Source organism: Cydia splendana, chromosome Z (genome assembly GCF_910591565.1).
Source record: "Cydia splendana chromosome Z, ilCydSple1.2, whole genome shotgun sequence".
NCBI classification, from domain to species: Eukaryota; Metazoa; Arthropoda; class Insecta; order Lepidoptera; family Tortricidae; genus Cydia; species Cydia splendana.
This window is the reverse complement of record NC_085987.1, coordinates 15,451,682-15,465,847: the sequence shown is the minus strand read 5'-3', so window position 1 is coordinate 15,465,847 and position 14,166 is coordinate 15,451,682. Positions and strand designations below refer to the sequence as shown.

Sequence of the window (14,166 nt, the reverse complement as noted above, 5' to 3'; positions counted from 1 at the left end):
ATTTGTTGCCCACCATAAACCATACTAAATTTTTGGTGGGGAACAAACAAAAAGTGAGACTGTAACAAGGACAAGCAATAATACCGCTTTCTCTGCTACTCCTACAGAAATTTCCATAAGTGCATCTCGTTCGGTCGGTTGGCTCCTCCCCCGTGTCATCTCTAGATTATTGTACCTCTATGTTATCGGCGGTTGAATTCGGCGAGCCAAATTGGTATTTGCGTCCGCACCTCCCGATTCGATCGGGCAATTGAATCAGATTGGCGATAAATTGACTAATCTGGATACGCCTTAACCTTTTGGACGCCAATGACCGATATATCCGCACCGCAGGTTCAACGCCAAAGACCGATTTATCGGTTACAGACCACAGAGCAACATGCCTACGTGCATATGCATAAAGTTCAATTTCAGTTTTGACACTTCGGTGACGTCTGAGTGACAGCTTTTGTGTTTGACACGGCGTCGAAAAGGTTAACTCTGCGATTTTCAGCCCACCGTGCGTCATATTTTTTCCATAGTCTAATAAAACATGGTCTTCCATTCCCAGAGTGACACGGGCCTACGTCACAACAACATGGCCGCTATATATAGCGCTATCGTATATTATGATATAGCGCTGTCGCATGATGACGTAGGCCCGTGTCAGTTAGGTGACCTAGAAAAGACGGGAATGGAGTACCAGGCGGAGTATATTATTATACCATGATTTTTTCTTACATTGCTATTAGGTACCACTGAGGCACTAGTGAGTATTGTATTCTTTGTACAGTCACCTGCATTAATTTGTTACTCTTCGAACGCCGCAAAAACATGTGACACGCTCTTATGGCTCTACAAATAAGGTCGTGTCAGATATTTTTGCGGCCTTCATAGTGTAACATATTATTGCAGGTGACTGTACAGTATCAAAAATCGAATCCGATACGGGTGAGGCCCGTAGGACCCATAAAATTCTCGAACGCGAAAAAAACACCTAATGAATTGTTTTCAAAATTTTGTTGGTAGATGCAGGTACAGACACTTAGCATGAATCAACATGCTCTAGGGCAGTTTCTTTCAGCAGCGAGTTTGTTAGTACAGTCAGCAGCAGAAGTTGCTAAGCGGGCCAGGTGTTCAAAATTATCTTGACGCGACTTTATTGTTAAGAGAATAAGAGCGTCTCAAGGTAATTTTAAACCCCTTGCCCGCTTAGCAACTTCTGCTGCTGACTATACATAGTAAAGTAAATTAACTAAACATAAATAAAACAAATAATCTGTGTAACACTGAATATATTTATTTCGAAAAAATACTATTTTTAATACAAAGTAGTTGAAAATTCAAAAACTGAATCAAATTTGAAGGCTTGAAGAGTATAAATCGTCTAGATTCTAAATGAATACTGTGGTATGTAAACACATGTATTTTTATTCTTACACATTTATCAATAAAAAAGGAAATTCTTCGTTATGGTTGTGTTGGTTTGTCTTCATAAATAAAAATCACAGAGAACAATGGCCCGCCAAGACGTTGTGCCAACCATGCATTCTTTACTACAGCTAACTTCAGTGAATCCACTGCAAATCTTGTATTTATCTTTTTAAAATTTGTATGTACAGCTCTTCCCATTCCTTCCAATATAATCAAATCCACCCCACGCATCTTCATTTCAGTACAAAGACCTGTTGAGAAATTGTATTACCATAAGTAAGATATTGAATAACACAAAGACAAACACAAGGTAAACATTTTGCTACAAATCATTGTTAGCTATAGTTCGTATTTTTAGCATTAGAAAGAACTTGAAAAAAGGTAAGCGATCTTGACGTCTTTTCATTGAAACACGCTTTTTAAAAATCAATAACAATTACTTATGAAAGCAGAAGAAAATAAATGATTGTATTAGATTCATAATTGTTACATATTTGCCATAACTTATTTTTAAAATGTGTTTTTCAATTAAAAGACACATCATGAGTGTTTACATTATTTCTAAAGCTAAAAAAACGAACTATAGAGTCACATTTACCTATATTAATAGTCCTGAGATCAAGACAGGGTCCTCTTTGCCCACTGGATCTTACAACTAAATCTCCCATAGCAAGTGCAGCTGATATAACTGGACAAATTAATGCAGCCTGCTGTACAATGTCTTCAAGTTCAACATTAGTGACATCATTGAGAGCTGGCCACTCATTAGCACACAGAATAACAGAGGTGCCTCGCAGTATCAATGCGCGCACAAATGGCAGAACTCCTAGAACTATATCTACACCACTGTTGTCCACAAATATAGCTGCACAACGATGAACAGTGGTCTGAAAAAGAAATCAAATTATATTATGTATCTGGATACTACTAACAAGTGACAAATGTGATATAAACAATACCAGAAGATACCTCTAATTTATCCAGCCATTTATCAAGACCATCATAAAGCCATGGTCTGTTTTGTATTTTTTGCAAAGCGCCATAAAGTCCGCAGTCTAAAATGGCAGCAACAGCCTGGGCTCCACAATCAAACATGTTACCTGTTATAACATAAGAGGGAGCATGTATAAGCATAACCCATGATACTTAACTTTATGCTAAAAGTAGTAAAGGCCTTACCTGCTAGAACTCCTCTACAAAGTTCTACCCAGCGCTGTCGATCATTGGGTATAGCATCAATTTCAGCCAATCTTGAACTAAGCATAGCAAGTGCATTTTCATTATCATATTTCTTCTGTTGTTTCCACAAATCAAAGAACCCCTGAGAACGAAGGCATGTTTCGTTGATGTCAAGAAGTAATCGTATTGTCAACTGCCCATGAGCACTAAAATTATAAACAGTAATTTGAATACATAAATAATTAAAAAACAAAGCTATAAAAAAAACAAAAACATAATCTGTAAGTAGATAGGATATTGTGAGGCTGTGAAGATGATAACAAAGAAGTACATTTTATTCCCAACTGATCTGATACGGATCAATAAAATATATTATGTCAAAAAACAAAGATTGCCTAGTATTAACAACAATGAATTACTAAAAGATTGTAAGTAGCTACTTACAGTGGATTAATTCTCAATTCTTTAAGGGCCTCCACGTAACATGTCTTATATTTTAGTGCTCGTATTTCTACAGTCGGATCATCCATGTTGGCCAGTGCGTAATTCACATTTCTTTCAACAAGTCTTTCGCAGGTGTTGAGCCAATATTCTCTCGCCTCATCGTCGACTAGCAAGTCCAAAGTATCTGGATTATATTTATCCGGTTCTTGCAAAATGTGTGAGAGACCGAAGTGTTCCATTCTAGAATCACTTTTAAAATGACAGCAAACCAGAGCAATATGCACTATTTACAAAATACTAGTCTCATTTTGTTTTATCACTAAGCAAATATTTTTAACACAGCCTTTTATCTTATCAAGTCAATCTATTTTTTCTGTTTGACTTCTGTGACTTCACTGCGCCACTTTTTTTTACTATGGCTGCCGTGAAGGAACTTGCCAGCATCATGTCTAGATCACATGCGATTTTTGATACATTTTGGGATCGAATGAATTCGTTGCACCAATCGCATGTGACTACTTAGAACATTTAATAAGTCTGCAGTCGCCTTTAAAAGCTTACCCCTCTGCCGAAAACCTTGCACAATTGTGCAAACTTTTGTATGGAACTATGGACTGACGTTTATCTGACATGGCTGTTTGTACCGTAAAACGGGGTCAACAGAAATCGCGGGGTGAATAGTGAAATTTTGAACATTTTCTTTCAAGTTGTTATATTTATAAACGTACATCTCTTAAATTAGATTTTTTGGAATGCGTATATAGTAGACTATTAATCTCTACATTGGTACCAAAAGAACTTAATCAAACTGCCTAAAAGTTAATATTTTTGCCTCTAAAGTAAGGTCTCGCCGAGGTAAGAAATGAAGCCTGTCTGAACTTTGTTCTAGCGGTAAATGTTTTGACATTAACTAAGTAAAAGTTAGGTAACCTGGTAATATAGTATCTGTAGTACCTAAATAATATCACAAATTTTCTCTATAATAAAGCATTTATTTGCAAAAAACCAATAACAAGCAATTTTACGTGATAAAGGGGTCAGTTACGCCATAGGGGGTGATTAGATACAACAAAGGGGTGTAAAAACACGCCTTGGGGGTTAAAAGACACGAAAAAATTATTTTGTGTCAAATAGCTGTTTAACAGATATATATACCATTTGCCAATAGAATATCAACATAATAATGACCAAATTCGATGCCTATGACAACTAAAACTTAATATTTCTATTCACCCCTTTCTTGTGTCTATCGACCCCGTTTTAAGGATATGGAGAGTACAGGTAGTTTTCTTTGATTTTCTCTGAATTGGGTAGGTAAAATTTTTTTTCACAAATGCAAAATTGAAGAACTAACCAAGACTCAAAAAATGATACCAAAATTTTTACTTTTATAATTTGGATTATTGGCGAAGATCGTTCTTGAAGTTGAAAACGTGTCTTTTCACCCCGTTTTACGGTACTTTACCTACATTACATTGGTACAAAATAGCCATACATTTGACGTGCCCCTCCCCCGCAAAAATCGGCACTTCGGCAGACTGTTTTGTACAGAAAATGACAGACAGGGCGTCTCCAGTTACTAAATGCTGTAAGTATTTACCTAGATAAAGATAACAATATTATTTTGAGTATTTTGACGGCATCATATAAAGTATCAGTGACGTCTGTGCAGCCCATATTCAACGGTGAACCTCTATAGTATCTCTACAGATATACTGGGTCAAGCAGATCTTGTCAGTAGAAAAAGGCGGCAAATTTGAAAAATGTAGGCGCGAAACGATATCGTCCCATAGAAAATTTGAATTTCGCGCCTTTTTCTACTGACAAGATCTGCTTGACCCAGTATATAATATCGTTATTTTTAAATTTAAGTATTCTTATATTTTCTCTTTTAGTGGGTGCCCAGACAAATCCTCATTATCATGAAACGAAATGTTTATTTTAAATGTGTTTTAGTATAAATGTAAACATATATAAAAAGTATTATTTTAAATACTACTAAACAAGAAAAATAGCGTATCGTTAGTATGTAACCGGCCTTATACAAGCCAAGCGATCGAAACGACTTTGTTCTCGGCGTCCCATTGGTCAATGAAACTATGGTCGAGCAGCTGCTTCAATTCAACTTCATTTTGTTTATGGCTTGCTACCTATCGGTTCTTGTCCTATCTGTTTCATCAAGTTCAATTTTATTCTCATAGTTCAGTGCTGAAATTTTGAGATATGTGTTTGAAATGGATAAAACTGGTTTTATTCGAAAAAGACTGATTATCACGTAATGTACATTGTGATATAACATGTGTTTATTAGGTTATTATAATTGGTGTTGTAAATGATTGATGTAACAAACCAGTGTTCAGCAAGATGGACGAATTGTCTAAGGGCATGACACAAACAGGAAGCGCCGCTACAACTGAAGAAATTGAACATAATAATGGTTAATATTTTTCATTTATTAACTATATCCCTCTAATGTTTTACTAACTGAATTGTTTTTTGCTTGGTCAGTATAATTTTCTCCCAGGTACGCATTTATTTACGTGTAAACATCAACAGTTATTTGGACAGGAATTTTAACCGTTTTCTTCTAAAACTTATTGTAGTATTAAAGGTTCCTTAAGCATTAACCGAATATTTATAAAAAGAGTGGTAAAGGATGGCATATTATTATGGGCATAGATTAGATTTAATAGTTGATTAACGTACATTTTATGTGTACTTTTTACACATGTACACCGTGTTTTTTTGAATTACGTTAACATCGGGGTATGGTTAAGTACGTTTAATTAAACTAAATGGCATACCTAGTTAATTAATTTTATTTGTTATATAAAAAGTAATTAACTGTTGCATATAGCATTGTTGTAACATGGGCATTACATTTTACCCAAGTACAATTTTATTGTAAACTGTGACATTATCAATGTCATTTCCAACATCGATGAGTTGTGCTACACACTACGACTACTAAGTGGTTGAGCTACAAGCCAACCTAAAGGAATGGACATGAAAACCAGCTTGTCCCCTCTTCTCCAGTCCAATAACAAATCAAGTTAGTGGTGTTTACTTGCAACTACTACATGAATCAATACAAAATTCAGCTGGTCTAGTGTTACCTAAAACTTGCTTGTTAGATAGTCATGTGTGACAAACACTTAATTGTTTTCACTGAATCATCAAGGGAATTAAAGTCGATCTGGCTGTGAATCATCATTACCTGAGTTTAGTAATAATAGACAAATAATGCCTAACCTTACTTTCCATAATTTAACTAACCTAGAACCTATCTTCTTCAACACATTCCATCAAACAAATCAAGCACCTTATGAAATTAGCTGCTTCACCAAATTGCCCCAAGTGCAAAAAAATAGAAAATGTCCACCATGTGTTGATACTTAAAAATAATGTAGTAGGTCAAACTGTGCTACTACATTATTTTTATTACTATAGATCTCAATATGGGGGACGCACATTGTCACTGCGTGACAAAACCCCATCCTTTAAAAACAAAAAAAAAAATAGATTAGAAAAATATTCCTCTTCAAATCTTTATGAATTCAGATCTATAAGTCTAGATCCATTTACAGTAATTATGTACAGTGCCCATCAGATATACATTATTGGAGTGACTGAGGTGCTCTGAGCATGCACCTTAACATCTTGATAATAGAGGCTTTGTTTACATATTTGTGATCATCTTGGATGCTCCATGCTCCCCCTTGGTCACCTCCATAACATTGACCCACCTAAGTTATATTGTTTTTTGTACTGACTGATTGTTGTTTGTGCTAAAACAACTAAAACATAGAAAGGTCAGTCAAATTCATTACCAGTTGCAAGGGAAGAATTATCCACCCTTGTTTCCTACTAGTTGTGAATGAAGAATATTTTACATTAATACACAACCAGTTGCTAACATATTTATTTTTATCATATAATTGCTACAAAATACCTTTTATTCATAATATGTAACTAAACTGTAGAATTCGTTTAAACAGGTAGGAAATAGCATTATAATGCTATGAATGTCTCTCTCGCACATTAAACACACCACACCATTTCCATTTCAATTTTAACTATATATTTTTTCAAAATTTATGATAATGGGTTTTGATTCATTAGTTATTATCAATTAAATTTCACTCTCTAATTCAATAAGACTGAATCTATGTTTACTAGTGATGTGACATGGGATAACCTATGTGACCTGTTCAGTTGAAGTAGTTGAACATGATAAGAGACTGCAAAGTGACCTTGACTTTATTCCTTCCAATTGCAATTTATTGTCAGTATAGCTGTTTCTATAATGTTTCTGATTTTATACCTACAACAGTTGAAATTATTAAACTTGTATGAAATTATATGATGATAAATCATATGAAATGAAATTATTAAAGCGTATGTTTTCATGACAAAATAACAATTTTTAGGGTTTCCTACCTCAATATAAAAAACAGAACTCTTATAGAACACAGAACACTGTCTGTCCATCTGTCACAGCCTATTTGCTCCAAAAGTACTAGACAAATTTAGTTGAAATCTGGTATACATAATATATATACATAATGTATATAGATGGTCAAGCAAATCTTGTCAGTAGAAAAAGGCGCGATATTTAAATTTTCTATGAGACGATTTTCTACTGACAAGATCTGCTTGACCAACTATAAGTCTGTGATCCAGTGACAGACATGTAATGTAAATAAAATGATTTTTAACATAGCCACCACTAAATTTAAAAACGAAAAGTTTTGCAAAATGTATCCCTTTATATTGTAAATGACAGGGCTCAGTGTGAAAATCGGAAATATATATTTTTTATAATTTTAAGATAGTTAAATAGTTTAAGCTTAATCAAATAAAGGGAATTCACCACTTACCAAATTGAAAAGTTATATATTATGTAAACACTATATTCTAAAAGCCTTAAAAAAAGAAGCATATCAGAAGCATCTGCTTTCCTTATGCAATATTATAATTAAATATTCAGAAAATTTTCTTTAGATTGATTTGTTACCAATGACGCAAAGAAACTAAGTTTCTTTAACTATTTTTGGATCCATAGCAGAATGCGCAAGCCGCAAAATGTGGAGATCGCAAAATGTGCAAATTTCATAATGAGCAGATCGCAAAATGTGCAGATCTCATAATGAGCGGATCGCAATTAGTGCAAACACTGCAAACAGATCTCATAATTCGTGTTTACGCATGGGAATGGTGTATTAAACAACATACTAAAAGTACCGGTGGGTGGGGCTGAAGTTAACGGGTAGGGGACGCTTTATATAGTTTTTCGTAAATAACTCTTAAACGGTGGCCCGTAGCAAAATATGTACTTACGTGTGTAAATACATACAAAATCTACATAAAATTGTCTACAAAATAGATTAGGTACACTTTCTGCTATAGTTCGTTTTTTTTAGCATTAGAAAGAACTCCACAGAAGCAAGCGTGCAGTTTTTATCAGGCTCTTTAATTGTTAATAATTATTGAACTATCTAATGTAGCATGGTCAATACATATAATTTACTTCAAATTATTACCGCTAAAAGTGCCGGATTTGGAACCACAAGCTTACTTCTGCGAAGTTCTTTCTAATGCTAAAAAAAACGAACTATAGGATCCATATTTAAAAAGATATTCAAGCGGGAAAGTTACTTATAAGTAATCAAACCTAAGATCGTTCTCGTAAACGGTAGCTTATAGCAAAAAATTATCTTATACGTAAATAATCTGTATAAAATTTCCTACAAAATAGATATGCAGGCTGTCTTAAAAATATCACGTCGAAACTGACACTGAAGGTAGGACATCCTAAAGCCCGTCACAGACGGAGCGATAATATATCGGTGGATACCGTAAGATACGGCATTTTACGATATCTTTTACGTACAGAGTCCACACACGAAGCTGAAATTATGTTATAGTACCTTATAGTCCGGTGGCCGGCTGCATGAAACAAACCTCATCAAAAAATAGAATATACCTACCCTGTAGAGGTACCTGACATTTAGTAGCTTCCAACGCACTTGGTCGGCCTAGGCTTAACCTGGCAGATTTTGTACAAATGGCAAAAACGTTGGACAAAAATTCATCAAAAAAAACCTCATCGAAAAATAGAATGAAACTTGTATGGTATTATACCTGACCTTGAGGACAGTAAAAAAAAAGTGGTCGGCCTCACCTTAGCCTGGCAGTTTTTGCAGTCCGACCAGATTTATTGGGTCACGTGAGAGCTACAATTTACCTCATCGAAAAATAGAATGAAACAAACGGATTATAATAGCTAAAATAAGCCTGTTGACGTATGTCTTGGTCGGCCTCACCTTAACCTGGCAGTTTTTGCAGTCCGACCAAATTTATAAAAAAATCATCAAAAACTTTTTATCGAAAAATCGTATGAAACTGGTATGGTACGATGGCTGCCTTTGAGGACAGTAAAAAAAAAGTGGTCGGCCAAATCCTGTGCTGGCAGGTTCCTGTTTCCGACCAATTTTGTGCTACCACGTGAGAGCTACAATTTTACCTCATCGAAAAATAGAATGAAACAAACGGATTATAATAGCTAAAATAAGCCTGTTGACGTATGTCTTGGTCGGCCTCACCTTAACCTGGCAGTTTTTGCAGTCCGACCAAATTTATAAAAAAAACATCAAAAAATTTTTATCGAAAAATCGTATGAAACTTGTATGGTACGATAGCTGCCTTTGAGGACAGTAAAAAAAAAGTGGTTGGCCAAATCCTGTGTTGGCAGGTTCCTGTGTCCGACCAATTTTGTGGTACCACGTGAGATCTACAATTTACCTCATCGAAAAATAGAATGAAACAAACGGATTATAATAGCTAAAATAAGCCTGTTGACGTATGTCTTGGTCGGCCTCACCTTAACCTGGCAGTTTTTGCAGTCCGACCAAATTTATACAAAAATCATCAAAAATGTTTAATCGCAAAATCGTATGAAACTTGTATGGTACAATAGCTGCCTTTGAGGACAGTAAAAAAAAAGTGGTCGGCCAAATCCTGTGTTGGCAGGTTCCTGTGTCCGACCAATTTTGTGGTACCACGTGAGAGCTACAATTTACCTCATCGAAAAATAGAATGAAACAAACGGATTATAATAGCTAAAATAAGCCTGTTGACGTATGTCTTGGTCGGCCTCACCTTAGCCAGGCAGTTTTTGCAGTCCGACCACATTTGTAAAGAATAATAATTTCTATATTGAAAATATGGTTCTTCGCAGCTTGAACTTAACTTAATAATGCTAACTGAAAAAAGTCATAAGTAAATGAGTCCATGGAGGTCTTAGAGGGCTTTAAAAAAAAAAGAAAACATTCAGTTCAAATTTTATTCATAAATCTATCTAATATCTAAATAACGTTTTCTAACTACTGACGTGGTTTCAGAGTAACACTTACGTTGAGATGATGTCTCACAGATGTCAAAAATAAAAAGGTTTTTATCGATTTTTGACAAGTTTTGAATCGTATATCCTACTTTTCCACTACAGATAGAATGAGGAGGCATAACTGACATTTTATCACGCCTCCATAGTGGAGTTGCTGTCACTGTCAAATCACATACATTGTTTCCAATAAATTGTAAACATTCTCCTTTTTTAACCGACTTCCAAATCCCAAAGGAGGAGGTTATCAATTCGGTTGTACGTTTTTTTTCTCCACAATACTGCAATAGTGTGCGACAAATTGTGGAAATATACCTATAGGATCTCCCTTTTTTCCCAAGGACCCGATATGCATAAATCGGTGAGAAAACCTTTGAGTACCAAAAACTAAGGCAAATGACAAAGACCGTTTCTGTAGGCTGCATTTTAAGGAAGATAAATATTTTGGAAAGAGTAAATACACAGGTAAGCTAAGTTTTAACGAAGTAGTACATAATTTAGGGCATAATGGCTTGGCCACACATGCTGTATTCCATACGCATCATGACTTTGTGTACCTATCTGATGGGCGGGCGTATATGAAACGCCTTCTTGTACATGCAGGTGATCCAGGTATACACCAAAGCTTAGTTTTCAATCGAACACTTGTAATATACGAGGAAAAACTGCACGTGAGCCTTCCAAAATTTTTATAAACGGTAAAATACACAAGATAACCTCACATATATTAAGTGATTATCTTTGCATCAAATCAGCCTTTTTTCCATCAACTGTAGCATTTCTCCTTCGAAGCTCGGTTTGTAGAAAAGAAATTCCCACCTTTTACCAGTGGTAACTACTGGGAATAAAAATTCCCAGTAGGTACCACCAAACCGAGTTGGTGGTAACTACTAGGAATTTTTTTTCCCAGTAGTTACCACTGGTAAAAGGTGGGAAAATAATTCCCAGTAGTTACCACTGATAAGAACTTGGTGGTAACTAGTGGGAATAACCCTTTTATTGTTAATAATTACTGTTAATCATAATCATCTTCGGAGTCAAAGTTTGACGAACTTTCCCCAGACTCCGACTTATCTATTGTTATTTCTTGGACTCGCAAAGGCGTTATGTGTCCTTCAAACCATTTGATCTTATACGTTTCATCTCTTAATGTCCAGCCACAATGTATTGCATCAAATTTGATGCAAGTGGATTCTGCCGCACACTGCCACATTGAATTTATGAAAGCCGTCCGTAACAAGCCATACGTCAACAGGTTTATTTTAGCTATTATAATCCGTTTTTTTTTCATCCTATTTTCGATGAGGTAAATTGTAGCTGTCACGTGGTACCACAAATTTGGTCGGACTGCAAAAACTGCCAGGCTACGGTGAGGCCGACCAAGCCATACGTCAACAGGTTTATTTTAGGTATTAGAATCCGTTTGTTACATTCTATTTTTCGATGAGGTAAATTGTAGCTCTCACGTGGTACCACAAAATTGGTCGGACACAGGAACCTGCCAACACAGGATTTGGCCGACCACTTTTTTTTTACTGTCCTCAAAGGCAGCTATCGTACCATACAAGTTTCATACGATTTTTCGATAAAAAAATTTTTTTGATGATTTTTTTATAAATTTGGTCGGACTGCAAAAACTGCCAGGTTAAGGTGAGGCCGACCAAGACATACGTCAACAGGCTTATTTTAGCTATTATAATCCGTTTGTTTCATTCTATTTTTCGATGAGGTAAATTGTAGCTCTCACGTGGTACCACAAAATTGGACGGACACAGGAACCTGCCAACACAGGATTTGGCCGACCACTTTTTTTTTACTGTCCTCAAAGGCAGCTATCGTACCATACAAGTTTCATACGATTTTTCTATAAAAAATTTTTGATGATGTTTTTATAAATTTGGTCGGACTGCAAAAACTGCCAGGTTAAGGTGAGGCCGACCAAGACATACGTCAACAGGCTTATTTTAGCTATTATAATCCGTTTGTTTCATTCTATTTTTCGATGAGGTAAATTGTAGCTCTCACGTGGTACCACAAAATTGGTCGGACACAGGAACCTGCCAACACAGGATTTGGCCAACCACTTTTTTTTACTGTCCTCAAAGGCAGCTATCGTACCATACAAGTTTCATACGATTTTTCGATAAAAAAATTTTGATGTTTTTTTTATAAATTTGGTCGGACTGCAAAAACTGCCAGGTTAAGGTGAGGCCGACCAAGACATACGTCAACAGGATTATTTTAGCTATTATAATCCGTTTGTTTCATTCTATTTTTCGATGAGGTAAAATTGTAGCTCTCACGTGGTACCACAAAATTGGTCGGACACAGGAACCTGCCAACACAGGATTTGGCCGACCACTTTTTTTTACTGTCCTCAAAGGCAGCCACCGTACCATACCAGTTTCATACGATTTTTCGATAAAAAATTTTTGATGATTATTTTATAAATTTGGTCGGACTGCAAAAACTGCCAGGTTAAGGTGAGGCCGACCAAGACATACGTCAACAGGCTTATTTTAGCTATTATAATCCGTTTGTTTCATTCTATTTTTCGATGAGGTAAATTGTAGCTCTCACGTGACCCAATAAATCTGGTCGGACTGCAAAAACTGCCAGGCTAAGGTGAGGCCGACCAATTTTTTTTTACTGTCCTCAACGTCAGGTATCCTACCATACAAGTTTCATTCTATTTTTCGATGAGGTTTTTTTTGATGAATTTTTGTCCAACGTTTTTGCCATTTGTACAAAATCTGCCAGGTTAAGCCTAGGCCGACCAAGTGCGTTGGAAGCTACTAAATGTCAGGTACCTCTACAGGGTAGGTATATTCTATTTTTTGATGAGGTTTGTTTCATGCAGCCGGCCACCGGACTATTACGATATCTTATCGCAAGGCATCTTAAGATACCTTAAGATGTTATAGCTCGGTATATTACGATATATTTGGTATATTTCGTCTCCCTCACAATGTAGGTGCTAGACAGAGAGCGATATATATTTTGGTATCCTTGGCGTGTGTGGCACTTAGCGAGACTAAGATATCTGCCGATATATTATCGCTCCGTCTGTGACGGGCTTAAGACGATCCAAAGCTGGCACCGTCAGTGATAAAAAAGAGCAAAATGAATAAAAACGTATTATAACCGTGCAACTATTACTGAGGTCATGTTAAGCTGATTTGGATCCTCTTAGGGTGTCCTATAACTCCAGTGTCAGTTTGACATGGTATTTTGCAAAACCCTGTATTATACATAATCATGTTATTTACAAAAAACTAAAAAGAACGACCTTAGAATTGATTATAAGTAACTTTCCCGCTTTAAAATCTTCTTAAATATGGGTCCTAGCAGAAATTGTATATTATCTTTTTAGGGTTCCGTACCGTGACCCGTAGTCAACTAGGAACCCTTATAATAGTTTCACCATAGCTGCAATTTGGGGTTGGATACATAAACCATGCGTTGCAAGAGAACGGTAAAAAAAAAGAAAAAAAATTTTTTTTAGGGTACCTCCCATACTAGATGTTTTTTTTTCTATTTATTATTTACCCCAATGGTGTGGGATATCGTTGGATAGGTCTTTCAAAACGAATAAGGGTAAAACCACTTTTTGATATAGTAAATATTTTCGGTAATAATCACTCCGAAAGAATATTGTTATTATTAAAACAAGAGATCAAAGTTTGATATTTCTTCGAGTGCTTATTTTGAGTCCCGTGCAAGCGAAA

General features: G+C 35.8%; 2 protein-coding genes across 6 annotated transcripts in view; one reads left to right on the top strand and one right to left on the bottom strand.

Annotated features, from left to right (window-relative positions):
* Nucleotides 1-1,392: 1,392 nt before the first annotated feature.
* LOC134805090 (4'-phosphopantetheine phosphatase) lies at nt 1,393-3,449 on the bottom strand. Its single transcript, XM_063778381.1, has 5 exons — nt 3,037-3,449; nt 2,593-2,798; nt 2,383-2,513; nt 2,012-2,300; nt 1,393-1,664 (listed from the first exon to the last, which is right to left on the bottom strand). The coding sequence occupies exons 1-5, from the start codon at nt 3,273-3,275 to the stop codon at nt 1,450-1,452; spliced, it is 1,080 nt and encodes a 359-aa protein (XP_063634451.1). The 5' UTR covers nt 3,276-3,449; the 3' UTR covers nt 1,393-1,449.
* Nucleotides 3,450-5,122: 1,673 nt separating this feature from the next.
* The window catches only part of LOC134804563 (protein ECT2), an 86,883-nt gene continuing 77,839 nt past the window's right edge, over nt 5,123-14,166 (top strand). For 2 of the 5 annotated variants that reach the window (XM_063777663.1, XM_063777666.1), the window contains exon 1: nt 5,123-5,473. In XM_063777663.1, coding sequence (XP_063633733.1) covers nt 5,401-5,473 — 73 coding nt within the window. In that variant the 5' untranslated portion in view covers nt 5,123-5,400. The remainder of the gene's footprint in view (nt 5,474-14,166) is intronic. The other 3 variants (XM_063777664.1, XM_063777667.1, XM_063777669.1) reach the window with 3 other exon arrangements.

What these genes read in the sequence shown, in the direction of transcription:
- LOC134805090 (XM_063778381.1), bottom strand. Translation starts at nt 3,275, where the DNA reads ATGGAACACTTCGGTCTCTCACACATTTTGCAAGAACCGGATAAATAT. An exon ending in GAATTGAGAATTAATCCACT is followed by an intron (nt 2,799 to 3,036) that starts GTAAGTAGCTAC and finishes TTATAATTTTAG; the next exon opens with TGCTCATGGGCAGTTGACAA. An exon ending in TTGTAGAGGAGTTCTAGCAG is followed by an intron (nt 2,514 to 2,592) that starts GTAAGGCCTTTA and finishes ATGTTATAACAG; the next exon opens with GTAACATGTTTGATTGTGGA.